This window comes from Pan troglodytes, chromosome 12, assembly GCF_028858775.2.
Source record: "Pan troglodytes isolate AG18354 chromosome 12, NHGRI_mPanTro3-v2.0_pri, whole genome shotgun sequence".
Taxonomy (NCBI): domain Eukaryota; kingdom Metazoa; phylum Chordata; class Mammalia; order Primates; family Hominidae; genus Pan; species Pan troglodytes.
Window position 1 is genome coordinate 26,268,580 of NC_072410.2, and position 27,908 is coordinate 26,296,487.

Consider the following 27,908-nt stretch of genomic DNA (forward strand, 5'->3'; position numbering starts at 1 on the left):
AAGGTCAGTGATGGGCGCAGTCAGGAGACAGGACACGGAACCACAGGCACAGGACAGAGGCAGACCTGACGGGGCCAGGCTGCTTTGGGCAGAGACGGGCCCAGTGGAGAAAGGGACATGGCTCTGCTGGGAAGGGTGCTCAGGGCACAGCGGTGAGCCCTGTGCGGAGACAGGCAGAAGCTGGCTGAGTGTGCCCAGTCATCTCCCCTCTCTTCTGGCCACACCAAGTGGGAACAGAGAGACTATGGGTCAACAGACAGAGCCTGGGCCCTAACCGGGCCTCTGAGGCTTCACTGCACAAACAGTGCCTGGGGGAAGCCTCCCGTGCCTGCCCGCCCTTCTGAATGAGATTTCCTCAAACTGAACAGAGAACAGCTGCTCTTGGAGGCACAGGAAGTCGTCCCCAGGCCTGAGGCATCTGACAGGGTTAACCTGCTCAGAGCCCCGCTCTGGGGCCCTGTCTGTCCCCTGCCCAGGGAGCCTGCCATGCCCCACTCATCTGGTGGAGGGGCCGAGGACATGGTGGATAAGCCAAGCTGGGTGTCAGTATTCATGGGTGCCCTACCCCCGTTCCCCCTCGGGGTCCTTTTTGTCAAAGGACAGTGAGAGGCACAGCACAGAGGTTCTCTGGGAGCTGCAGCTCGTACCCCACTGGCGTGGCCTGTTCTCCAGCACCAAAGTGGACTTTCTCTCTCTACCCTGCAGCAACCTCGCCCCAGGACCGAAGCCTGGAGAGGAGCGAGGAGATGAGCTGGCGAGACCTGAGCCTGCGGGGCCTTGTCTGTGGGGCTCTGCGGGGGAAAGCCTGAGCCACTCAGCACAGGAGAGGGCACTGGGGCGGCCAGAGTGGCGCATCCCCGGACCTTCCATAACACCTCTCGGAGGGTGCCCAGTCTCCCTTCTGTCTGTCCCCAAGGCCCTTTATTCCATCGGAGCTGACCTCTAACCAAAACCCAGTAGCCGCGTCCTCCGAAAAGCCAAACCCATCTGCAGCCTGCCCTGGCAAACAGGCCCTGGCCTGGCTCCTGACCCCAGTCACTTTGGACGCTCAGACTCCCCTCCTGTCCTCAGGAGCAGGGCCCTGGGCCTTCCTCCCCACAGGCCTCCTCTCCAAGCAGGCTGGTCTCCTCACAACCTCTGGACATGCCCTCCGCTGCCTCCAGGCCTTTACTCTAAAATCCCTCACTCCTCTTTTCCCCTCCAGCTTCTGGACCCCATCCAAAGGGGCAGCTCCCTCTGCTCTTCCACACCACCCGCTCCGGGCCCTGGCGGCTCCCGCCTCACCAGCCTCCCTCTGCCCCAGCCAGCTGGCTATGAGCTCTCGGGCCCATGCTCAGTTCTGGTGTCGGTCCATGGCTCCCCAGCTGCAGGGGGGCCAAAGGGCAGCAAAGACCATGCCCAACAACTCACCGGAGGGGACCGAGGTCAGGGCCATAGTCCCATAGTAGGAGAAGGCGCCCGTCTCAAACTTCATGTTCTCCTTCCCTGCCTCCACCTCCACCTTCCCCTGAAAAAACACAGGGCTGGAGTTAGAGACCAAGTGAGGGAGGAAACAAAGGATGAGGCAGGATGGGGAGTGAGGAACAAGGGACGGTGGGGCAGGAGGAAGGGCCAGTACTGGAGCCCTGGAGAGCTCAGGGGCCTGACCTGTGAGATCAAGAGTGGCCTCTCAGGGAGAGGATGGCCACCTGGGGCAGGCGGGGCTCAAGGGCAGGCAGCAGGCTCCCCAGGCGGGGAAGCCACGCACCTCCGCAGCAGGTGGGAGAGAGGGCCTGGGGGTTGCTGCAGTGCCGGGGGAGCAGGTGGCAGGCCCAGGGCTGAGCGGGCTCACCTGCAGGATGAGGATGAAGTAGTCGGCTGGCTTATTTCGGGTGTACAGGTAATGGCGGGCGTAGTACTTATTGTGCTCATCAAACTTGAGTTCCTGAATGACATCTGGGTACTTGAGTAGCCGCAGCAGGATCTTCTCTGATATCAGGGAGGGGCTAAACTGAGAGACCTCTGTAGGAGGAGAGAGAAGAGACCTCACACGGGGCTGGCCAGGTGGCCCTAAAGCTCAATCACTGCTGTGCCTCCACCCCAACCACAGCAGCCACGCTGTGCTCAGACGACTCCCGCCCTGCTCGGCCGGCCCTCGGTTCTGCACCTCCCTGGGGAGTGAGCACGCTTGGCTTCTGACTGGTTGGATCCAAGGCTGCCTGCCTGCCTGGGCTTGAACAGTGGCTCCTGCAAGAACAGCACATGACCTTGGGCAAATTACTTAACCTGCATCTCAGTTTCCTCATCTGTAATATGGGGGTAAAAGCTTCACAGGATGGTTGTGAGGGTGAATGGGATAGCACATGGACAGCACTTAGTATATATGACTATAATTATTGCATCAGCATCAATATCCCACAGGAAAAATAATGGAGAGGGAATTACCACCCCTTTAGCAAGTAAGGGGTGGGAAGGAAGATGAATTGGGCCAGGGGAAGAGGGGGACAGAGCGGGCAGAGCAGAACCTGTCACCCAAGTCCCCAATGGAGCTTTGAATCAGGGCTGAAAAGAGAGAAATGTCTCTGAACTAGAGGTGAATTCCTGCGGGAACCAGCACACGTCTGCAAAGGGGAGAGCTGGAGAGTAAGAGCAGAGCTGGATGCAAGCTCCTCAGAGTGGGTGAGCACACGAGGGGTCCAGCCACACCCAGCAGGCCTGCAGAAGGGGAAGCGTCCCTTCTCCTTCCCATTCCACAAGCCCTGATGGGCCTGGCCAGCCTAGGGGCCCACCTCAGTGGTTATTTTCTTTTTTGTTATTTTTGAGACAGAATCTTGTTCTGTGGCCCAGGCTGAGTGCAGTGGTGCATTCACAACTTACTGCAGCTTCAAACTCCTGGGCTCAAGCGGTCCTCCCACATCAGCCTCCTGAGTAGCTGGGACCACAGGCATGCAACTGTCCCACCTCATAGCCTCCCAAGTAGCTGGGACTACAGGAGGGCACCACCATGCCTGGCTTTTGTATTTTTTGTAGAGATGGGGTCTCGCCATGTTGCTCAGGCTGGTCTCGAACTCCTGGGCTCATGCAATCCTCCTGCCTCGGCCTCCCAAAGTGCTGGGATTACAGGTATGAGCCATAGTGCCTAGTCATTATTTCCCAAACTATTAAATATAGTAACTTGGATGCTTCCTAGAAGTTTGCAGTAGCCGCCCATTAATGGCAAATGAATCGCAGGGAGATCCCCAGGGGTGGAGCAGACACCTGGCCCCTTCCAGGGGTGGCTGTGTTGTCTCTGCACCCCTCACCTGCTGTAGCCCTCGTCCTATGGGGGGAAAGCAGCCGGAAACCCAGGACTTCTCCCCTGTGACCGTATTTCCACCAAGACCGGAAGGTCCTCCTCATGCTACCTGTAGCTAGGAAGCGATGAGCGGCCAGGAGGAGCTGCGGGGAGATTTTCACTTTGAGCTCATTGTCCGCATCCTTGAAGGCAGAGAAGTCACGCTTGTTCTTCTCAGACACCCGCTTCCGGCTTCGGTTGTCAGCTGCCGGAAGAAGAGCGTGGAATTGAGAACACAGACCCATGAGGACTTAGGAAGAGACTGGAACCCGCCCCGCAGCTCCTGCTCTCCAGCCCCTAGTCCCACGCAGGAGCAGCAGGCTCTGGCTGGCAGGGTCCTGGGCTGACGCCGAGGCACAGAGGCCGAGGGTGAAGGCAGCCTCCGGGCACTGCTCTCAGCAACCTGCTCCCTGCTCACCCCGGCCAGTGCAGGGCACCCAGCCACTGGGCCTCCGGATGCTAGGCCTCCTGTGTCCCTGCACTATGGCCCTTCCAGCTAGGGACACCAAGTTTCGATCCAAGCAGGAAAGGGGTCCTGGGCCCTGTGGAAGGCTGGACTCACTGTACATGTCAGACTCGTCCAGGATCTCCGACTTGATGATCTCCTCGATCACGTCCTCCAGGGTGACCAGGCCCAGGACCTCATAGAAGGGGTCACCCTCACCCTCGTTGTTTACCTTCTGCACGATGGCCAGGTGGGACTTCCCTGTGGGACAATGCAGCAAGTCAGACAAGAGCCCAGAGGCCAGTCATGAGACTCCCTCAACCAAAACATTAACTCTAGACGTAGGGTCATAAGTCACCAGGATGGGGTCATGGTGGTTTTTATCTTTTCCATCTTTCCTGACGTTTCTACTGCAAACAGACATTGCTTTTATGAAAAGGAAAACTAAAAGTAATTTTTAAAAGCATGTCGTTAAGGACCGCTTTTTTGTTTTTCTCTTTTTTTGTGGAGGAAGGACAGGGTCTAGCTCTGTTACCCAGGCTGGAGTGCAGTGGCGCAATCATAGCTCACTGCAGCCGCCAACTTCTGGGCTCAAGTGATCCTCCCACCTCAGCCTCCCAAGTAGCTGAGACCACAGGTGTGCTCCACCATGCCTGGCTAACTCTTTTATTTTTTGTAGAGATGGATCTCGCTATATTGCTCAAGCTGGTCTCAAACTCCTGGGCTCAAGCAGTCCTCCCATCTCAGCCTCCCAAAGTGCTGGGAATACAGACATGAGCCACCACGCCAGGCGAGGACTACTTGTTTAAATCGGATAAAAATGGCAATGCTGGGAGCAATGGCTCACATCTGTAATCCCAGCACCTTGGACGGGCTGAAGCGGGCAGATTGCTTGAGGCCAGGAGTTTGAGACCAGCCTGGCCAACACGGTAAAACCCCATCTCTACTAAAAATACAAAAATTAGCTAGGTGTGGTAGTACACACCTGTAGTCCCAGCTACTCGGAAGGCTGAGGCAGGAGAATTGCTTGAACCCGGGAGGCAGAGGTTGCAGTGAGCCGAGATCACGCCACTGCACTCCAGCCTGGGCAACAGAGCAAGACTCTGTCTCAAAAAAAAAAAAAAAAAAAAAAAAAAAAAAAAAAAGACCCTGCCTGGTATCACTTATCAGGGGCTTCTGGAACTCTTGGGGAGGGGAAAGACCCAAACTGACAAGGGCACAGAGAGGCCGAGCACTGTGATTAGGTGGGGCAGAGACTACAATTAGAGAGGGGCCACCCCCTCAACCCAAAGTGAGGGAAGGAGGCTGGCATGGGGCAGGACCCTCCACAGAAACCCTGTGGGGTGGTGGGTCTTCCAAGACCCCTTTTTGAAGGCCACACCCTGTTCTTATGGCCCCAGCCCCACAAGTGGCAAGAGGGTCCAGCCAAGAAGGGCTAGGTCCACAGTCTAGGTGGAATGAGTCCTGTGTGCCATACCCCACTCGCAGGAACACAGGTTTGGAGCAGCCTAGGAAGAAAGGCCCCCGGAAATCTGGGAAGGTCAAGTCAGGGTCTTCTGCATGGCTTCCCCTTCACAATCCAAGGGCCTCACTCTAGTGACTAAAGAACTCATCCTAAATACCCTCGGTGGAGGATGTTTTCCAGGTCTTTAAGGCCACAGAAAATCCCCCAGCCCAAGATGGGCTGTTCAGAACTTCTAAGGGCCTCTTAGGGAGAGCAGAGAGAATGCGAGGTCTCATGACTAAAGTAAAAATTCTCACAATACACCCCATGTGATGGGGGGGTACTGCATTGTGAAAGTTTTTCACACACGTGCCAGGGGCTATGATATATGTATTTCCCACTACGGGTTCTGGTCAAAAAACATTTAGCGTCTTGCTAAACAAAGCCATGGCTGGACTCGATTGAAAATACCCCAGTATCTTCCTAGAGATGAGCCAACAAGTTCAAGAGGTCTGTGAGGCCCTCCAGCAGGGCGGCAGCAGGCCAGGCCGGGACCCTGGGGTCCGCCCCCAGGCCTCTGTGCCTGCTGGAGGCTGTCCATACAGGAGTGCCCTCCAGAAAGACAGTGCCTGGAAGGGCCTGGGCATCTAGCTAAACCATGTCACCACATGGGGATGGGAATTAAAGCAAGGCAGCTTTGACAGGCTGAGTATCCCTTATTCCTCACTGGGGATCAGAAGTGTTTCAGATTTCAGATTTTTTTGGATTTTGGAATATTTGCAGAATACACGCCATTGGGCATCTCAAATCTGAAAATCTGAACTACAAAATGCTCCAATGAGCATTTCTTTTGAGCATCATGTTGGTACTCAAAAAGTTTTGGATTTTGGAGCATTTGGGATTTTGGATTTTTGGATTCGGGATGCCCAACCTGTACCCCCTTCCAGATGGGCACCCTCTAAAAAGCCTGGTAATGCCCAGTTATGGTGGAGGATGGGGAAGACAAACAGGCCCTCACATGTAAAAGGGTACAACATTTCAGGGGGCCAGTTGGTCAGGATGTCACAAAATCAAGGGTTCCTAACCTTGGACTTAGAAGGTCCACTTCTAGGAACTCACCCTAGGGAGAGGCAACCTTCACAAAAGACACAAGAGAAGGGGGCTCTTGGCAACATTCTTTTTAACAGCCCCAAACCAGAAACAACCTAAAGCAATAGCAATAGGGCACAGGGACTCAACAGGGGCCACAGCTACTCAAGGGAGAACACGGCAGAGGTGGATGAATAAAGCGCGGAACGAAATCCAAGATACGCTATTAGTGAAAGAGCAAGTCACGGAACAGAATGCATGGAGCCATCTGCCTTCACAGAAACAAAGGCGTGTGTGGGCTTGAACTGCCCTGGAAGCGTCCGGAAGTAGTAAGAGTGGTCACCTTTGGGGGTATTTGGAGTTTGGGGAGGAGGCTATTTTGCCTCTCTATATACCCTTCTATACTGTTATATTTGATGGGCATGTTTTACTTTTATAATTTAAAAACAAAACTGAGACAAAATTAAGGGGGAAAACAAAATTAAGGAGAACAAAGGGAAACTGGTGAGAGTCTCTAGGGTGGACAAGGGCCCTCTGTGCCTTTTACTGCCACAGATCGAGCCCCAGGGAATGGGGGTGTGTTCTTTGACAAGGTTCAGTGAGCAGAACCTTGTTCAGACCCCCAAAGTCAGAAAACAACCTCCCCACTACATTCACATCCCTAATTACTCCACAGGCTCAGACCAAATCCTGACCAACGAAAGGTTCCCTCACAGTGAAAGGCTGCTGGCCTCTCTCTGTTTTTATTTTTTTTGAGATGGACTCTCACTGTGTAGCCTAGGCTGGAGTGGCCCAGGCTGGAGTACAGTGGTACAATCTCAGCTCACTGCAACCTTCACCTCCCAGGTTCAAGCGATTCTCCTGCCTCAGCCTCCTGAGTAGCTGGGTGTGCGCCACCATACCCAGCTAATTTTGCATTTTTAGTAGAGATGGGGTTTCGCCAGGTTGGCCAGGCTGGTCTCGAACTCCTGACCTCAAGTGATCATTCTGCCTTGGCCTCCCAGGGTGCTGGGATTACAGATGTCAGCCACCGCACCCGGCCTGGCAGCCTCTCTTAAAGTGGAAACAGCCCTCCTGCGGATGAAATGAGCTGATTCCCTGAGCAGGGTCTTGATACCATTCTCCGCCCCACGCCTCCTCTCTGAGACCCCTTGGTGGGATCCACTGCTGTGTGTGTGCACCCTCGGGTGGCAGCCAGCGGCATGACAGGCACCTTGTAGGTGTACAGCCCTGAGCACCGTGTACACTTTCACCCCTCCTCTGCAAGCTGAGCTTTGGGCACCGGCTGATGGCTGGCCAACTGGGGTTCCGTACAGAGGTTCCAGCCTAAGGGGCCAGTCAGTCACCCTCTGCAGGGTGAGCTTTGGGCCCCTGGGCTGTTTTTCCTATTTTCTAATTTGTCTGTCCAGAGGGGACATCTTTTTGTCCTGGTAGAATTTTCCCCTCCCCGGGCCAGAGAGCCACTGGTCAAGGTCACCAATGACCTTTCATGGTGGAGTGTTATTCTCAGATGACCTGCTGACCAATGGTGACTCCCTCCTTTCCCCTGGAAGCCCTTTCTGCCCAGGGCTTCCAGGGCACAGCCCTCCCAGTGCTCCTGACCTCAGGAGTCACTGCTTCTCCCTGACCACTTAATGCTGGAGAGACTCAGAACTCAGTCTGTACACCTGGTCCCTTGCCTAGCAACTTTAAATACAAGTGTACAAGTGTCCCAAATAAATCTCTGCAGCCCTGTCCTCTCCGGTGCCCTCCAGATTCCTCTATCCAAGTGCTGCCTGACGTCACTAATACCTTGAAATTAACACAGCCAAAACCCAGCTCGTGCCCATCCCCCCAACACTCCTGTCTCCCTTTAGGGCAGCTCTGTCCCAGTTATCAGGCCCATGGGACGGTGAGCCCGACCTCCTCTCTTTTTTTTTGAGATGTAGTCTTGCTCTGTCGCCAGGCTGGAGTACAGTGGCGCGATCTCAGCTCACTGCAACCTCCACCTAGCAGGTTCAAGGGATTCTCCTGCCTCAGCCTACCAAGTAGCTGGGATTACAGGCGCCCGCCACCACACCCAGCTAATTTTTTGTATTTTTAGTAGAGATGGGGTTTCACCATGTTGGTCAGGCTGGTCACGAACTCCTGACCTCAGGTGATCCACCCTCCTCGGCCTCCCAGAGTGCTGGTATTACAGGTGTGAGCCACCGTGACCGGTCCCTCCTGTCTTTCTTTGTGCCTCTACATCCATTTAGCAGGAGGAGAAAAGTAACCAGTGAGGGGAAGGCGAGCGGGGAAGGGGAAGGGAGGCCGAAGATGGAAAGAATTATTTTAGATTTTACTAATTTAGAAGTTTCTATACTTTGGAAATTATTGCTAACTGATTTAACATCTAAAATAAGCAGATCAATTTAGGACTTATATTTAGGATTCTCATTGTATAAATTCTAATAAAATTGTATTTTTGTGTGTGTGTGGTTTTTTTTTTTTTTTTTGAGCTGGAGTCTCACTCTGTCACCCAGGCTGGAGTGCAGTGGCGTGATCTCAGCTCACTGCAATCTCCACCTCACAGGTTCCAGTGATTCTCCCACCTCAGTCTGCCTGATTACAGGCACCCGCCACCACACTCGGCTAATTTTTTGTATTTTTAGTAGAGATGGGGTTTCACCATGTTGGCCAGGCTAGTCTCCTGCTCCTGATCTCAAGTGTTCAGCCCGCCTCGGCCTCCCAAAGTGCTGAGATTTCAGGCGCAGAATTGCTTGAACCCGGGAGGTGGAGGTTGTAGTGAGGCAAGATCATGCCACTGCACTCCAGCCTGGGCAACAGAGCGAGTGACTCCATCTCAAAAAAAAAAAGAAATTAATACTATTGATTATGAAAAATTTGGAATTTTTTATATAGGAAAGTATAAAAAGAAAACAGAAAATAGAAACCATCCTGAATCCCCCATATGTAGATTAAGCCACATGAATTGCTGGTTTTGGTAAAATATAATTGAATATCAGCAATTTTATATGGCTCAAGCAAATACTAACATTTTGCTATATTTCCTCAGTCATTTTTCATTGACTAAGGACTACTTTGAAAAATGTAGATTTTTAGCTGTAGATGTATTGTTTTAATTTCCATGCTTCTTTTTCTTTTTTTTTTTTTTTTTTTTGAGACGGAGTCTTTCTCTTTTGCCCAGGCTCAAGTGCAGTGGATTCTTCTGCCTCAGCCTCCTGACTAGCTGGGATTACAGGCGCCCGCCACCACACCCAGCTAATTTTTTGTATTTTTAGTAGAGACGGAATTTCACCATGTTGGCCAGGCTGGTCTCGAGCTCCTGACCTCAGGTGATCCACCCACCTCAGCCTCCCTAAGTGCCGGGATTACAGGCATGAGCCACTGTACCCAGCCGATGCCACCCCCAAAATCTAATCAGCCAATTGAATGGACACCAATAATAACATAAGGTAGCTCATTAAAATACAATTTTACGGGCTGGGCGCTGTGGCTCACACCTGAAATCCCAGCACTTTGGGAGGCCATGGCAGGTGGATCACCAGCCTCCTGAGTAGCTGGGATTATAGGCATGCGCCACCATGCCTGGCTAATTTTTGTATTTTAAATTTTTTTTTTTTTTTTTGAGACAGAGTCTCACTCTGTTGTTCAGGCTGGAGTGCAGTGGTGCGATCTCAGCTTACTGCAACCTCCATCTCCCTGGATCAAGCAATTGTCCTCTCTCAGCCTCCCGAGTAGCTGGGACTACAGGCACAGGCCACCATGCCCAGCTAATTTTTGTATTTTTAATAGAGACAGGGTTTCACCATACTGGCCAGGCTGGTCTCGAACTTCTGGCCTCAGGTGATCCACCCGCCTCAACCTCCCAAAGTGCTGGGATTACAGACATGAGCCACTGTGCCCAGCTGGATTTTTGTATTTTTAGTAGAGATGAGATTTTATCATGTTGCCCAGGCTGGTCTCTAACTCCCAACCTCAAGTGATCCATCCGACCACCTCGGCCTCCCAAAGTGCTGGGATTACAAGCGTGAGCCACCATGCCCGGCCAATAGTATTAATCTCATAATGAGAAAAAAAAAAAACACATCCATTAGGCCGGGCGCGGTGGCTCATGCCTGTAATCCCAGCACTTTGGGAGGCCGAGGCAGGCGGATCACCTGAGGTGGGGAGTTTGAGACCAGCCTGACCAACATGGAGAAACTCCATCTCTACTAAAAATACAAAATTAGCCAAGCATGGTGGCACATGCTTGTAATCCCAACTACTCGGGAGGCTGAGGCAGGAGAATCGCTTGAATCTGGGAGGTGGAGGTTGCAGTGCGCCGAGATCGTGCCATTGCACTCCAGCCTGGGCAACAAGAGTTAAACTCTGTCTCAAAAAAACAAATAAATAAACAAACAAAAAAACACATCCATCAAATTAACTTTAAAAAAAAATTCTAGGCCGGGTGCGGTGGCTCACGCCTGTAATCTCAGCACTTTGGGAGGCCGAGGCACGTGGATCACGAGGTCAGGAGATCGAGACCATCCTGGCTAACACGGTGAAACCCCATCTCTACTAAAAATACAAAAAATTAGCCGGGCGAGGTGGTGGGCGCCTGTAGTCCCAGCTACTTGGGAGGCTGAGGCAGGAGAATGGCGTGAACCCGGGAGGCGGAGCCTGCAGTGAGCCGAGATCACGCCACTGCACTCCAGCCTGGGCGACAGCAAGACTCCGTCTCAAAAAAAAAAAAAAAAAAAAAATTCTAGCCCGGGTGTGTTGGCTCACGCCTGTAATCCCAGCACTTTGGGAGGTCGGGGGCGGGGGGTGGGTGGATCACGAGGTCAGGAGTTCAAGACCAGCCTGACCAACATGGTGAAACACCGTCTCTACTAAAAATACAAAAATTAGCCAGGCGTGGTGGCGCGGGCCTGTAATCCCAGCTACTCAGGAGGCTGAGGCAGGAGAATCACTTGAACCTAGGAGGCGGAGGTTGCAGTGAGCCGAGATCGCACCACTGTACTCCAGCCTAGGTGACACAGACTCTGTCTCAAAAAAAAAAATTAATAAAATAAAATAAAATTCTAATACCGCTTCCTCTGGGACTTCAGGGTTCCTGAGCCTCCCCAAGCCCTTTCCAAGCACTGCAAGAAAGGGGGTCCAGCAAGAAGGTTCCTGGCACCCTGGCTGTCCCCACTGTCTTCTCCAGGCTTTGCCTGGCGGCATGCTTGCCCACTCTGCCCTCCAGCGACCTCTGTCCAGCAGCAGCCAGGTGGGACCGTGCCCTCCACAGTCAAAGAACACCATGTGAGGCCTCCAGAAACCCCGGAGTGCTGGGCAGACCACAGGTGCCAGCCTCAGCCTCCCTCACAGCTCCCTCACAGCTGGCACAGGGGCAAGGATGATCCCAGCCCTGCCTGAGTCCCTCACAGCTCCTCCTGCTCCCCAGCCTCCGTGTCACCTCTTTATCCTTCTGCCCTGGGCTCAAACGTTAGCCCTGGGTGCCCATGTTGTCTTTTAGGGCCCTGGATCCCGACCCATTTCTCCCCTTCACAGCTCTCCATCGGCTGACCGGCGTCTATCTCCCACTGACCAGGCTGCAGCCTGGCGAGGCCTGAGTAGTGCCCTCGCTCCTCGCCATGCTACCCCAACCCCTCCCACTATGCCTAGCACAGCAGGTGCTCCACACCCCTGCTGGATACAGAAAGGATGGCCCCGCCCTGCACAATGCCCATTTTAGCAAACTGCTGCGTCCTCCTTCCCCGCCCTCCATAAAAAAGACTTTACAGCCCCTTAAAGTCCTTAAGAAAACCGTATTATAGGTGCTGGGTTACAAAGTCCACAGGGGCCCTGAGAGGGCCCTACTCACCAGCTCCAGCTGCTTTTTCTCATGGGGAAAAGCCAGGGGCCCCAGAGCAGACCAGGGACTCCCACCACCCAAGAAGGAGTCCTCTGCATCTTACTCAATGAGTCTCCCAGGAAGGTCCAGCCTCTGAGATCCCAGGGGCCCAGGATGTTCCCGCGCTCTCAGGCCCTCCCATGGGAGAGGTGCGGGCTGGATTGACTGGAAGCCACAGGCTTGGGCCCTGGGTCCACACCTGCAGATAGCTGAGCACCCTGATTTCTTGGCGATTCTCTGCTCTTTCCTCCCTTCACCCAAGCTCCCGCAGGATTAAGCTGGCTATTAATAGTGCTGACCTCAACCACCGGGATGAGTGGCGGCCAGCCCAGCAAGAAGGCAGAGCCAGGGCAGGAGAGGAACCAGCCAGAGTGACAAGCCCCTGCCCTCTAGCCTGGGGGAGGGCAGCTGGGTTCATCCATAATCCTAAACAGGGCTCATCTATGTTGCTCCCTTCCTCCCAGAGACACAGCTGGCAGTCAGGGCAGTCAGTCCAGGCAAAGGCCAGAAGACCAGAAGGCTGCGGTGGCCCAGCAGGCAGGCCATACACTCTATACTCGCTAGACTCTGAGACAGAGTGAGACCCTGTCTCCAGAAAAAAAAAAAAAAAGATTACAGCGATTAAAACAGTGTAGTACTGGGCAGGGCACTGTGGCTCATGCCTGTAATCCCAGCACTTTGGGAGGCCAAAATGGGCGGATCACTTGAGGTCAGGAGTTCAAGACCAGCCTGGCCAACATGGTGAAGCCCCATCTCTACTAAAAATACAAAAATCAGTTAGGCATGGTGGCACAGGCCTGTAATCCCAGCTACTCAGCAGGCTGAGGCAGGAGAATCACTTGAACCTGGGAGGCTAAAGTTGTAGTGAGTTGAGATTGCACTACTGCACTCCAGCCTGGGCAACACAGCGAGACTCTGTCTCAAAAACAAGCAAACAAAACAAAAACAGTGCGGTACTGGAGAGAACAATGGACAGAAATATTTATTTTACTTCAATTTTTTTTAGACAGGGTCTCATTCTGTCACCCAGGCTGCAGTACAGTGGCACAATCACAGCTCACTGCAACTTTGACTTCCTGGGCTCAAGTGAACCTCCTACCTCAGCCTCCCAAGTAGCTGGGACTACAGGGCATGCCACTAAGCTCAGCTAATTTTTAAAAAAAATTTTGTAGAGATGAGGTTTCACTATGCTGCCCAGGCTGATCTCGAACTCCTGGGCTCAAGCGATCCTCCCACCATGGCCTCCCCAAATGCTGGGACTGTAGGCGTGAGTCACCATGCCTGGCTTATGGACAGAAATAAACTCCAACAAATTGGGAATACTGTATATAATAAATCTGGTATATTAAATTGCAGGAGAAAAGAGAGATTATTCAATGAAACTTACTGGGCTAACTGGTCCAAAGTCACTGTTTTATACCAGACTTATAAATCCCTAAGAAAAACCACTAGATTAATTTTAAATAGAAATACAATTAATACAAACAAAATATAAGGAAATACAAATTTTCAAAATGAACTCATTTTTTACCTATCATATTAGTCAAGATTTCAGAGATTGGTACTCTCAGTGTTGGCAGGAGAACTACCCACCGTTGGAAGTTCAATTTTTACTTCAGAAATTTGGCAGTATGTGCCAAAATGTAAAATATGCAAGACCTTGGACTCTGCCATTTCTCCCAATCCTAGGAAGTGACCTTAATACAAAGGAAACACCCAGGCCAGCATGCAAGGTGTGCCCAGGAGGGCCTGCCAATGTTATTTGTAACAATATTGCAGGGCTCTTAAAAAGGCTGACTCAGACATGAATTTATCTCAAGAGACGGTGATTCACTATTTGTGTAAAGTAAAAAGTTCCAAAACAGTAGAGTAGGAAGGACTGCTGGTTTCCTTCACTTTTGCTTAATGCATTTTATACTTCACATGCTATTTTTTATTTTTACTCTTCTAATTAGAAACTATTTTCATATTGGGGGAGAAGCAATATCGTTTGTTGCTGACTTGGTAGAAGAAAATACACCAAAATATCCACATTTTGGATGATGGGATAAGAGTGACTTTTTTTTTTTTTTTTTTTTTTTTTTGAGACAGAGTCTTGCTCTGTTACCCAGGATGGAGTGCAGTGGTGCGATCCCGGCTCACTGCAACCTCCGCTTCCCAAGTTCAAGCCATTCTCATGCCTCGGCCTCCCAAATAGCTGGGATTACAGGTGCCTGCCACCACGCTGAGGAGCTAATTTTTTGTATTTTTTAGTAGACGGGGTTTCACCATGTTGGCCAGGTTGGTCTGGAACTCCTGACCTCAAGTGATCCGCCCACCTGGGCCTCCCAAAGTGCTGGGATTACAGGCATGAGCCACCGTACCTGGCCATGTGACTTTCATTTCTTAATCATTTTCCACTTTTCTAAGTTTCTCTAATACACTACTTTTTAAGAACTTTTTTTTTTTTTTTTTTGAGATAGAGTCTTGCTCTGCCACCCAGGCTGGAGTGCAATAGCACGATCTCGACTCACTGCAGCCTCTGCCTCCCAGGTTCAAGCAATTCTCCTGCCTCAGCATCTCGAGTAGCTGGGATTACAGGCGCATGCCACCATTCCTGGCTAATTTTTGTGTTTTTAGTAGAGACGGGGTTTCGCCATGTTGGCCAGGCTGGTTTCAAACTCCCTACCTCAGGCGATCCACCCACCTCAGCTTCCCAAAGTGCTGGGATTACAGACGTGAGCTGCCGCGCCAGGCCTATCTTTACTTTTTAAAAATTATTTTTATCTTTTTTTTTTCTTTATTTGAGACAGAGTCTCACTCTGTTGCCCAGGCTGGAGTGCAGTGGCGTGATCTCAGCTCATTGCAAGCTCCACCTCCTGGGTTCACACCATTCTCCTGCCTCAGCCTCCTGAGTAGCTGAGACTATAGGCGCCCGCCACCATGCCCGGCTAATTTTTTGTATTTTTAGTAGAGATGGGGTTTCATCGTGTTAGCTAGGATGGTCTGGATCTCCTGACCTCGTGATCCACCGCTTCAGCCTCCCAAAGTGCGTGAGCCACCGCGCCTGGCATTTTTATCTTTTTTTAGAGACAGGGTCTCTCTCTGTTGCCCAGGCTGGACAACAGTGGTACAATCATAGCTCACTGCAGCCTAGAGTTCCTGGGCTCAAATAATCCTCCCACCTCAGCCTCCAGAATAGCTGGGACTACCGGCACATGCTACCATGCCCAGCTAATTTTTTTATGTTTTCTTTTTTGAGACAAAGGTCTCATTCTGTGGCCCAGGCTGGAGTGCAGAGTGACACGATCACAGCTCACTGTAGCCTCGGCCTCTTGGACTCCACTGATCCTCCCACCTCAGCCTCCCAAGTAGCCTGGATTACAGGCCATCATGCCTGGCCAACTTTCGTATTTTTTGTAGAGATGGGGTTTCGCCGTGTTGCCCAGGTTGGTCTCAAACTCTGGGGCTACAGGAATCCTCCTGCCTCAGCCTCCCAAAGTGCTAAGATTACAGGTATGAGCCACTGCACCTGGACTTCGGTTTTACTTCTTTAAATTTTTTTATGTGTTCATTCTATAATACATGTACTAGTATAACAGCACATGTACATAATTTTTGATTGAATGGAGGCACAAACTAAAAAGAAAAAAAAAGGTTTTAAAATAGGGGCAAGATGAAAAGCTTGAAGAGCTCCCTTTAGAATACCCCGTAAATGCTGGGCACAGTGGCTCATGCCTGTAATCCCAGCACGTTGGGAGGCTAAGGCAGGAGGATCATCTGAGGTCAGAAGTCTGAGACCAGCCTGGCCAACATGATGAAATCCTATCTCTACTAAAAACACAAAAATTAGCTGGGCGTGGTGGTGCCCACCTATAATCCCAGCTGCTCAGGAGGCTGAGGCATGAGAATCGCTTGAACCTGGGAGGCAGAGGTTGCAGTGAGCCAAGACTACAACACTGCACTCCAGCCTGGGTGACAGAGCCAGACTCTATCTCAAAAAGAAAAAATAGCCCCATAAAGATAGCTATGCCTCAGTTGCCTCTTCCCACAGGACATGGTCAACCTCCCCCTGCCACCAACCTGTCTGGGTGACCATGTTCCCAGGAGAGAGTTGCCCTACATCTACTGCCAATCCCACTCTTCCTAGGAGGAAGCTAAGGCCCAGAGAAGTCATGCCCAGGGTCACACCCCAAGGGGTGATCAGGCTGGGATACAGAAATGGGACTTCTGCTACAGATAGCTTTCTTCCTTTAATACAAGCCCATAGTGGGTGAAGCTATTGACAAACTGATGATGGGGACTCTAAGACTGGTCCCTCACCCTGGGGACAGGTCTTTATGCCTCTGATTTTCCATTTAGCTAGTAGTCTCTAGATTTTTAAGCTTTTACTATGGAAAATATCAAGCATCTACAAAAGTAGAGATAATAATCTAATTACACCCTCACCTAACAATTAACAGCTCCTCATGGCCAGCCTTTCTTCCTCGCTACTCCCACTTGCTCTACTCACTGATTTTGAAGCAAAGCCCAGGTTTTATCTGTAAACATGTATACATTTTACCTGAAAATATTTAGTATTTCAATATGTATCTCTAAAAGATAAGGACTTTTTTTTTCTTTTTTTTTGAGACAAGGTCTTGCTGCCACCCAGGCTAGAGTGCAGTGGCACGATCCTAGCTCACTGCAGCCTCGACCTGCTGGGCTCAAGTGATTCTCCCGCCTCAGCCTCCTGAGGAGCTGAGGCAACAGGCATGAGCCACTGCACCCAGCTAATTTTATTTTATTTCATTTTATTTTATTTTCGTACAGACAGAGTTTTTTTCTGATATTGGTAACAAAAGTGGAAGGAAGAAAACTAAGATCACTTATAATCCTGCCTTCCAAAGATAACTACTGTTAACTGTGTATTTTCTTTGGTGTTTTAAAATGGATATATATAGATAAAATATTTCCACCACAAATTGGATCACATATATTGTTTTGTACGCTGCTTTTTAAATTCTTTACATTCTTTGTATTTTCCCATGTCACTAAAAAGTTTTATAAAAAACAGAATGACTTCATAACATGTCATTGTACAGATGCATACACAATCCCAGTCCCCACTGGGCTCTTAAATTGTGCCTTCTCCCCGTTTTTGCCATATGAATATCCTTGTGTATAAATATATGTAACTGTATCTCCATGTCCTTAAGACAGGAGTCAAAGAAAGGGTTTTGTGTGTTTAACTTTCTGAAGTTCCCTAATAAGTCAGTTCAGACTTAATGCTTCCTAGAAGACACAGTCAGGACAATTAGGAAATCAGGCATCAGGAGACCAAAAATGGCAGGTTTCAGAAGCTACGGCTGTCAGAAAGCAAGGAGAAAAACAAGGAACTTGAGCCATCTGCTGAAGAAAAAGAACATGAAGTGGAGAGAGGAGTGAACTGTGTCCCGCCCAGACGCTGGTCCCTGGGAGCAGGATCTCTCCGTGGCCAGGAGGTGCAGGGGGTCCCAGCAGTCCTACCAGCACCATCAGCGTCCTTCTGAGTTCAGACCCTTCCAGCAAACTGCTTCTTCCTTTTCACCCAGTCCGTATTCTCAGAAGCACCTCTGGCCTTTTCTCCTGGAACTGCAGAGCTGGAAGCATGGCTCACAGCCATCTCGCCCCTGCCCCAGCATCCCCTACCAGAGGTGGCAGGGAACCCCTTCCCCGCTATACCTTTGCTCAATTGCTTACAGAGAGGCACAGCTCACTCATGGCCTTGTGAGGCTCCATTCTTTGAACCTTTTTGGCAATCAGCTAATAATCCACAGGCAAATCAACCTAAAAGTGAGACCATTAATTTTTTTTTATTTATAATTTTTAAAATAGAGACAGAGTCTCACATGTTGACCAGGCTGGTCTTGAACTCCTGACCCCAAGAGATCCTCCTGCATTGACCTCCCAAAGTGGTAGGATTACACGTGTGAGCCCCCATTCCCAGCGTGGACCACTATTAAAGAGCCCACAGGTCCCATGTTGATCCTAAAGACTTAACCGAAATTCTGTTAAATACTTTGCTGAAATACATCTATTCTGGGACTAGCTTTCCATTGCACTAACCTAGTAATCCTACCCTCCCCAACATACACAAAAGAAATGAAAATTAGCTTTTTTTCCCCTTAGTAAATCCCAGTTGGTTCCTGGTCATCATATACTGTTTCCAAATGTTTACAAACTACTAAAATCATTCCAAGGAATCATTGATGTCAAACAGAGAGGAAAACTACAGCAACAGTTGAGGTGATGCCAGAGGCTGATACTGGTTGTTAGGTGTAGGAACAGAAGGGGAGGAAGAGGACAAGAATATTACTTGCTCACTATCAATTATTTTTCCTGCCATTAAAGAAAAAAAAATGATATGGTGTCTTTCTTCAGTTTAACAGCGGGAAAACAATTATAGTCTCATCTGTCTCATGAGCATAAATGCCAAAATTCTTTTTTTTTTCTTTTTGAGACAATGTCTCACTCTGTCACCCAGGCTAGAGTGCAATGGTGCAATCTCAGCTCACGGCAACCTCTGCCTGTCGGGCTCAAATGATCCTCCCACCTCAGCCTCCCAAGTAGCTGGGACTACAGGCTCATGCCACCACACTCAGCTAATTTTTTTATTTTCAGTAAAGACAGGGTCTTCTGGGCTCAAGTAATCCATTTGTCTCAGCCTCCCAAAGTGCTGGGATTACAGGCATGAGCCACCATGCCTGGCCGATGCCAAAATCCTAAATAAAGATATTGGCAAATCAAATACAGTGGTGTGTAAATAGAATAATGTCACTAAGTTAGTTCTACTCCGGTTATACAATAAATTTGGGATTAGCATTAAAAAATCAATCAGGGTATTTCAGAATAAAGAAAATAGGTTATTCAATCATCTCAACAGACACAAAAAGAGCATTTGGCAAAATTCAACACCTATTCATCATAAAAATTCTTAGCAAACTAAGGGGAGAAGGGAATTTCCTTGATCTGGTAAAGGAAATCTACAAAAAACCCTACAAAAATCATACAAAATGATCAACTTTGAAAGCCTTCCCAGGAGTTCCAGAACAGCCTGGGCAACATGGTGAAGACTAAGCAGGTGATTACCCAGTTGGGCTTTGAATTGTCCTTCCTCCAGGGAAGGGAGGGGTCTAGAGATTGGGTTCAATCCTGTGGTGAATGACTTAAATCAAACATGTAATGAGGTCTGGATAAAAACTCTGGACCCCAAAGCTCACTGAGCTTCCTGGTTGGTGAATACATTAACATATCTAGACAGAGTGCCCTGACACCACAGGCAGAGGGCATGAAGCTCCTCTAGGACCGACAAAGCCTCATCCTATGTGTATCCCTCAAAATAAAACTATAATCAGGTCCGGGCATGGTGGCTCAAGCCTGTGATCTCAGCATTTTGGGAGGCCAAGGTAGAGGATCACTTAAGCCCAGGAGTTTGAGGCTGCAGCGAGCTATGATTGTGCCACTGCGCTCTAGCCTGGGCAACAGAACAAGACTCTGTCTCTTGGCTGGGCATGGTGGCTCAAGTCTGTAATCCCAGCACTTCAGGAGGCCGAGGCAGGTGGATCACCTGAGGTCAAGAGTTCGAGATCAGGCCGGGCACGGTGGCTCACGCCTGTAATCCCAGCACTTTGGGAGGCTGAGGCAGGTGGATCACGAGGTCAGGAGAGCGAGACCATCTTGGCTAACACAGTGAAACCCCGTCTCTACTAAAAAACACAAAAAATTAGCTGGGCATTGTGGCGGGTGCCTGTAGTCCCAGCTACTCGGGAGGCTGAGGCAGGAGAATGGCGTGAACCCGGGAGGCGGAGCTTGCAGTGAGCCGAGATTGTGCCACTGCATTCCAGCCTGGGCAACAGAGTGAGACTCCATCTCAAAAAAAAAAAAAAAAAAAAGAGTTCGAGATCAGCCTGGCCAACATGGCGAAACCTCATTTCTACTAAAAATACAAAAAAAAAAAAAAAATTAGCTGGCTGTGGTGGTATGCGCCTGTAGTCCCAGCTACTTGGGGAGGCTGAGGCAGAAGAATTGCTTGAACCCAGGAGGCAGAGGTTGCAGCGAGCCAAGATCGTGCCACTGGACTCCAGCCTGGGCAATAGATGGAGACTCCATCTCAAAAAAACAAACAAACAAACAAATAAAAACAAACAAAAAAACCTGTCTCTTAAAAAAACAAAACAAAACAAAAACCTGTAATCCTAAGTGTAGCACTGTCCTGAGTTCTGTGAGTTGTTCTAATGAATTACTGAACCTGAGGTCATGAGAACCCCCATACACAGAGTCGGTTGGTTAGCAGTGCACAAGTGAGGCCAGACATGGTGGCTCACGCCTGTAATCCCAGCAATTTGGGAGGCCAAGGTGGGAGGATCACTTGAAGTCAGGAGTTTGAGACCAGCCTGGACAACACAGTGAAGCCCGTCTCTAAAAAAGAAAAAAAAAAAAAAAAAAAAAAAAAAGGGAGAGCAAGTGGGCAGTCTTGGGGAGGGCAGAAACCTTAAACCTGTGGAATCCAGTGATGCTAACTCCAGGCAGCTGGCGCCAGAACTAAACTACAGTACACCCCAGCTGGGGTGGAGATGGAACAACCTATAACAAACTTTGGAAAATCAAATTTTAGAGCCCTCATTTATGATCACCAAATAACTAGGAATATACTTAAGAAAAGATGTGTAAGATTTCCACACAAAAATATTTTTGAAAGAAACTAAGAGGACACAAATGAAAAGGTCATCGTGTCCACAGATTGGAAGATTCACTACTATAAAATGTCAAGTCTGGCCAGGCGCGGTGGCTCCTGCCTGTAACCCCAGCACTTTGGGAGGCCAAGACGGGCAGATTACAAGGTCAAGAGATCGAGACCATCCCGGCCAACATGGTGAAACACCGTCTCTACTAAAATACAAAAATTAGCTGGGTGTGGTGGCACGTGCCTGTAGCCCCAGCTACTCAGGAGGCTGAGGCAGGAAAATTGCTTGAACCCAGGAGGCGGAGGTTGCAGTGAGCCGAGATCACACCACTGCACTCCGGCCTGGAGACAAAGTGAGACTCCGTCTAAAAAAAAAAAAAAATGTCAAGTCTTTGAGTTGATCTGTAGATTCAGTGCAATTCCATAAAATTCCCAGGTAAAAAGCTAAGAATAGCTAAGACAATCTTGAAGAACAAAAGGCTTAACATTACCAGATATCAAAACTTATTATAAAGTTACTGCAATTATGCCAACATGGTTACTGGAGCAAAGAAAAAGAAACAGATCAATTAAATCTAAGAGTCCAGAGAGACCCACATGTGCACCACAGTCCAGTGAGAAAACGGATCTTCTCAATACAAAGTCCTGGGTATCATATGGATTTTTTTTTTTTTTTTTTGAGACGAGGTCTTGCTCTGTCACCCAGGCTGGAGGGCAGTGGCACAATCTTAGCTCACTGCAACTTCTGCCTCCCAGGCTCAAACAACCCTCCCACCTCAGCCTCCCAAGTAGCTGGGATCAAAGGTGCATGCCACCACGCCCAGCTAATTTTTGTATTTTTGGTAGAGACAGGGTTTCACCACGTTGCCCAGGCTAGTCTCAAACTCCTGAGTTCAAGTGATTCCATACAGCTTTTAAAGAAAGAATATTGGCCAGGCGCGGTGGCTCACGCCTGTAATCCCAGCATTTTGGGAGGCCGAGGCAGGCGGATCACGAGCTCAGGAGATCGAGACCATCCTGGCTAACACGGTGAAACCCTGTCTCTACTGAAAAAACGCAAAAAATTAGCCGGGCATGGTGGCAGGCGCCTATAGTCCCATCTACTCAAGAGGCTGAGGCAGGAGAATGGCGTGAAGCCAGGAGGCAGAGCTTGCAGTGAGCCAAAATCGCGCCACTGCACTCCAGCCTGGGCAACAGAGCGAGACTCCATCTCGAAAAAATAAATAAATAAAATAAATAAATCACCCAGTCTCACAAACCAGACTTAGACAGTATATAAGGTCACATACATATTAATTAGCTTGTTGTACACCACAAATATATATGGTTTTTGTCAATTAAATGCTTAAAATAAAAAAGCTATGTAAAGGCTAAAATCCGCAGAGTGGGAGAATGTATTTGCAATACTTATGTCTGATAAAGGGTTCATAAAAATTAACTGGGACAAGTGGCATGCACCTATAGTCCCAGCTACTGAGGAAGCTGAGGCAGGAGGATTACTTGAGCCCAGGAGTTCAAGACCAGCCTGGGCAACATAGTGAGACCCTCATATAAAAAAAAATTTTTAAGGCAATCCTGCTTATAATAGCTACAAAAAAAAGATACATAGAAATAATTTTTTTTTTTTTTTGAGACAGTCTTGCTCTGTCGCCCAGGCTGGAGTGCAGTGGTGCCATCTCGACTCACTGCAACCTCCACCTCCCGGGTTCAAGCAATTCTCCGTCTCAGACTCCGGAGTAGCTGGGATTACAGGTGCCCGCCACCATGCCCAGCTAATTTTTTTGTATTTTTAGTAGAGACAAGGTTTCACCATCTTGGCCAGGCTGGTCTTGAACTCCTGACCTTGTGATCTGCCTGCCTCGGCCTCCAAAAGTGCTGGGATTACAGGCGTGAGCCACTGCACCTGGCCCCTAGGAATAAATTTTTAAAGGGTCCAGATATACATAACTATATAAAGAATATATAGAATAAATAATATATAAATAACTCCTAAACATGGTTAAGAAAAAGGCAGAGAGGGTAAGGCACGGTGGCTCACACCTGTAATCCCAGCACTTTGGGAGGCCAAGGTGGGCAGATCACTTGAGTTCAAGAGTTCAAGACCAGCCTGGGCAACTTGGTGAAACCCCACCTCTACAAAATATACAAAAATTAGCCAGTCATGGTGGCATGTGCCTGTGATCCCAGCTACTTGGGGGGCTGAGGTGGGAGGATTTCTTGAGCCCAGGAAGTCGAGGCTTCAGTGAGCCAAGATCACACTACTGTGCTCCAGCCTGGGTGACAAAGCAAGATCCTGTTTCAAAAAAAAAAAAAAGGCAGAGAGTTCGAGACCAGCCAAGGCAACACAGGGCAAACCCTCTCTCTACAAAAAATACACAAAGTTGGCCAGGCGTGGTGGCTCACTCCTGTAATCCCACCACTTTGGGAGGCCAAGGCAGGTGAATCACCTGAGGTCAGGAGTTCAAGACCAGCCTGGCCAACACAGTGAAACCCCATCTCTACCAAAAATATAAAAAATTAGCCGGGTGTGGTGGCACACGCTTGTAATCCTAGCTACTCAGGAGGCTAAGGCAGGAGAATCACTTGAATCCAGGAGGTGGAGGTTGCAGTGAGCCAAGATCGTGCCACTACACTCCAGACTGAGCAATAAAGCAAGACTCTGTCTCAAAGTAGCCAGGTGTGGTGGCGCACAGCTGTGGTCCCAGCTACTCAGGAGGTTGTAAAGTGGAATATATTGCTTGAGCCTGGGAAGTTGAAGCTATAGTGAGCCATGATTGCATCACTGCATCCAGCCTACGTGACAGAGAGACTGTATCTCAAAAAAGAAATAAAAAGGCAAGGCAAACCTCCTAGAAAACAGGCAACAGGCCGGGCGCAGTGGCTCATGCCTGTAATCCCAGCACTTTGGGAGGCCGAGGCGGGCAGATCACAAGATCAAGAGATTGAGACCATCCTGGCCAACATGGTGAAACCGTTTCTACTAAAAATACAAACATTAGCTGGGTGTGGTGGTGCGCTCCTGTAGTCCCAGCTACTCGGGAGGCTGAGGCAGGAGAATTGCCTGAACCCAGGAGGCGGGGATTGCAGTGAGCTGAGATTGCGCCATTACACTCCAGCCGGGGCAACAAGAGTGAGACTCCGTCTCAAAAACAAAAAAAAAGAAAACAGTTAAGACACAAATAAAAAGAATAGTCAAATGGACAATAAGCATATAAAAATGTGCTCAATATCATAATTCACTAGGGAAATCTAAATTAAAACCACAATGAGGTGGGGCGCAGTGGCTCACGCCTGTAATCCCAGCACTTTGGGAGGCCAAGGCAAGGGGATCACAAGGTCAGGAGTTCGAGACCAGCCTGGCCAATATGGTGAAACCCCATCTCTACTAAAAATACAAAAAAATTAGCCTGGTATGGTGGCTCATGCCTGTAATCCCAGCTACTCAGGAGGCTGAGGCAGGAGAATTGCTTGAACCCTTGAGGCAGAGGTTGCAGTGAGCCGAGATGCATCACTGCACTCCAGCCTGGGCGAGAGAGCAAGACTCCATCTCAAAACCACAATGAGGGGGATGAAAAGAGGTTTATTAATGGGTACAAATATACACTTAGAAGAAATAAGACCTGGTGCTCCATAGATCAGTAGGTGATAATGGTTAACATTAGTCAATTTTACATTTCAAAATAACTAGGAGAGAATAATTCAAATGTTCCAAGCATAAAGAACACATAACTATTCAAGGTGATGAATATCCCAATTACCCTGATTTGATTACATGAATCTGTCAAATTATCACATGTACTGTGAAAATAGCTATTATGTATCAATAAAAGTAAATTTAAAAAAAACACAATGGCGGCCGGGTGCAGTGGCTCACGCCTGTAATCCCAGCACTTTCGGAGGCCGAGGCAGGTGGATCATGAGGTCAGGAGATCGAGACCATCCTGATCAACACGGTGAAAGCCCGTCTCTACTAAAATATAAAAAATTAGCCAGGCGTGGTGGTGCGCGGCCTGTGGTCCCAGCTACTTGGGAGGCTGAGGCAGAGGAATCGCTTGAACCCGGGAGGTGGAGGTTGTGGTGAGCTGAGATCACGCCACTGCACTCCAGCCTGGGCAACAGAGCGAGACTCCACCTCAAAAAAAAAAAAAAAAAAAAAAAAAAACTACAATGGCACAGTGGCTCTGGCCTGTAATCCCAGCACTTTAGGAGGCCGAGGAGGGAAGATGGTTTGAGGCCAGGAGTTCGAGAGCAGCCTGGACAACAAGGCAAGACCACATTCTCTACACAAATTTAAAAATTAGCCAGGCGTGGTGGCCCACACCTGTGCTCCCAGCTACTTGGGAGGCTGAGGTGGGAGGACTGCTTGAGCCTGGGAGGTGGGGGCTGCAGTGAGCTGTGATCATGCTACTACACTCCAGCCTGGATGACAGAGAGACAAAACAAAAACAAAAACAAAACAAAACAAAAACAAAACACAGTGAGACACAACCATGCACACACCTTAATGGCAAACATTAAACACACATACACATACTTAACAATACCAGAGTTGGTGGGGATAGGAGTGAACACTGATACAAGCACTTTGGAAAACTCTCATCTCTACCATCCCTGTGCCTTAGCAATTCCGTTCCCGGGCATATTCCTAACAGAAATGCCTTCATATGTTCAGCAAGAGACATGCACAAGAGTGTTCTTAGCAGCATCATTTGTAATAGTCCCAAACTGGAAACAATGCAATGTCCATCAACAATATTACTGGTTATATAAGGGAATATTATGACAGCAACCAAAAGGAATGAATGACAGCTACACACAGCATGGATGAAGCTCAGACCCTTAACATTCAGCAGAAGCCAGACACAAAAGTGTGTATATATGATATGATTCACTTACAAAAGTTTATAAACAGAAAAACTTTGACCCATGATGACTGAGGGAGCAGGGCAGGGACTGGGAGGGTGCATGGGGTCAGGGGTGGGCTTCCAAGGTGTGGATAATGTGTTATTACTGAAGCTCAGTGGCAGTTAGGGGTGTTTGTTTTGTGAAAAACTATCAGGCTGTACCCTTATGATTTATGCACTTTTCTCTATATTATGCATCAACAAAAAGTTTACCTAAAAAAAATGTAAAACTGACAGTACAGTTTTTAGCATTTTTTAGCCTGAACTTACTGGAATCTCCCAATCTTCTGGCTTTTTTTTTTTTTTTTTTTTTTTGAGATGGAGTCTCACTCTGTCTCCCAGGCTAGAGTGCAGTGGCATGATCTCTGCTCACTGCAACTTCCACCTCCTGGGTTCAAGTGAATCTTCTGCCTCAGCCTCCCAAGTAGCTGGAGTACAGGCACACATCACACCCAGCTAATTTTTGTATTTTTAGTAGAGATGTGGTTTTGCCATGTTGGTCAGGCTGGTCTCGAACTCCTGACCTCAGGTGATCCACTCGCCCTGGCCTCTCAAAGTGCTGGGATTACAGGCGTGAGCCACTGCACCCAGCCTGCTCTCTGTCTTAACAGCTACAATCTCACTGCAAGGAGACACTGCATAGTGCTTCAGAGCATGGCTGCTAGGGCCACACAGCCTGAGGTTGCCACTCAGCTGTCATGTGACTGGGAAAGACTGTTGGCCTCTCTAAGCCTCAGTTTCCCATCTACAGCACTTGGAGGATTAAATAATTATTTCATAAATGTTAACCACTAACACAGGCACAGGCATTTCCCCTGTTCGTTCTTTTTTTTTAACTTTTTAATTTTAAAAAAAATTTTAAACACAGGGTCTCGCTCTGCCACCCAGGCTGAAGCGCAGTGGTGCAATCATAGCTCATGTAACCTCAAACTCCTGGCCTCCAAGTGACCAAAGATCTTTGTTGCGGAGGCAAGATGGGGCTCCAAGGGAACAGAGACTCACCTGGTGGCCTCTTCCCTCCCTCCCTGAGACACCTGGGAGGCAGCAGAGGACCAGTGAAGCTGAAATGAAAACACATGACTGGCAAATAGAGCTGTGCTCCTTCCTTCCCCTGCCCCCTCCCACAGGGCAGCCCTCACATGATGCTCCTGCAGTCGGAACATGGATGCGCTGGCGGTCAGGACGGTGGGTTTAACTCTCCCCAATTTGGAAGGGGGGAAAACTAAGTAAATGAGGTGAATTTCCTCTTTCACTTTCATTTTTCTCCCTTGAGCTCTGCCTTCTGTTACCCTGACTATATACACTGGGGTTCAGATAAGATGGCATCTGAATTAGCATATAATTATATAGAGGGTTCTTTTGAGCTCAGTTTATTTATTTATTTATTTTTAATAAGCTTTCTATATTTAATTAACTTTTTTTTTTTTTTTTTAGATGGAGTCTTACTCTGTCACCCAGGCTGGAGTGCAGTGGCATGATCTTGGCTCACTGCAACCTCCACCTCCTGGGTTCAAGCGATTCTCCAGTCTTAGCCTCCTGAGTAGGTGGGACTACAGGCACACGCCACCGCATCCGGCTAATTTTTGTACTTTTAGTAGAGACAGCATTTCACCATGTTGGCCAGGCTGGTCTCAAACTCCTGACCTCAGGTGGTCTGTCCACCTCGACCTCCCAAAGTGCTGGGATTACAGGCATGAGCCACCGCGCCTTGCCATTTCATTTAATTTTAAATTTTTGTGGGTACATGGTAGGTGTCAGTGTATTTATAATTCCAAAAATGACACCACCCTGAACAGCAGGGCAGCCTGCCAACGGAGACAGTGTATGAGAACTGCTGTGGCCACAGGTTGGCATCAGTGTCAACTGGGGCACCTTTTGGATAATAGCAATAATAATTTTAAAAATAACTAATATTTACCGCATGATTACACAGTGCCAGGCACAGGGCTCGGCACCTTGCACGCCTTACCTCACTTAGTCCTCACCATGAGGTCTGAGGGGGACACAGTCATCAATGTGGATGACCAGATCACTAGCAGCTGAAGAGAAAGTCACTATTTTGAGCATTTCATGAAATAAATCACACTGTAAAAGCATTTACTAATTTTTGAAACTGACTTCTAACTCTTGGGAAAGTTTCATGAGAAATAGGTTTCGGTTTAAGGCA

General features: G+C 49.0%; 1 protein-coding gene and 1 non-coding gene across 6 annotated transcripts in view; both read right to left on the reverse strand.

Moving 5' to 3' along the window:
- Positions 1-27,908, reverse strand: part of CNNM4 (cyclin and CBS domain divalent metal cation transport mediator 4) — a 50,080-nt gene that overhangs the window by 9,979 nt on the left and 12,193 nt on the right. For all 5 annotated transcript variants that reach the window (XR_010149320.1, XM_016949007.4, XM_009442891.5 and 2 more), the window contains exons 2-5: positions 3,876-4,019; positions 3,384-3,518; positions 1,832-2,001; positions 1,411-1,507 (exon numbers count right to left, since the gene is read on the reverse strand). Coding sequence is in view for 4 of the 5 variants with exons in the window: in XM_016949007.4 (XP_016804496.1) it covers positions 1,411-1,507; positions 1,832-2,001; positions 3,384-3,518; positions 3,876-4,019 (546 nt within the window). In the remaining variant the exon portion in view is untranslated. The remainder of the gene's footprint in view (positions 1-1,410; positions 1,508-1,831; positions 2,002-3,383; positions 3,519-3,875; positions 4,020-27,908) is intronic.
- Positions 2,653-2,763, reverse strand: MIR3127 (microRNA mir-3127). Its single transcript, NR_106625.1, has one exon. It is a non-coding gene; the product is annotated as a microRNA mir-3127 (primary transcript).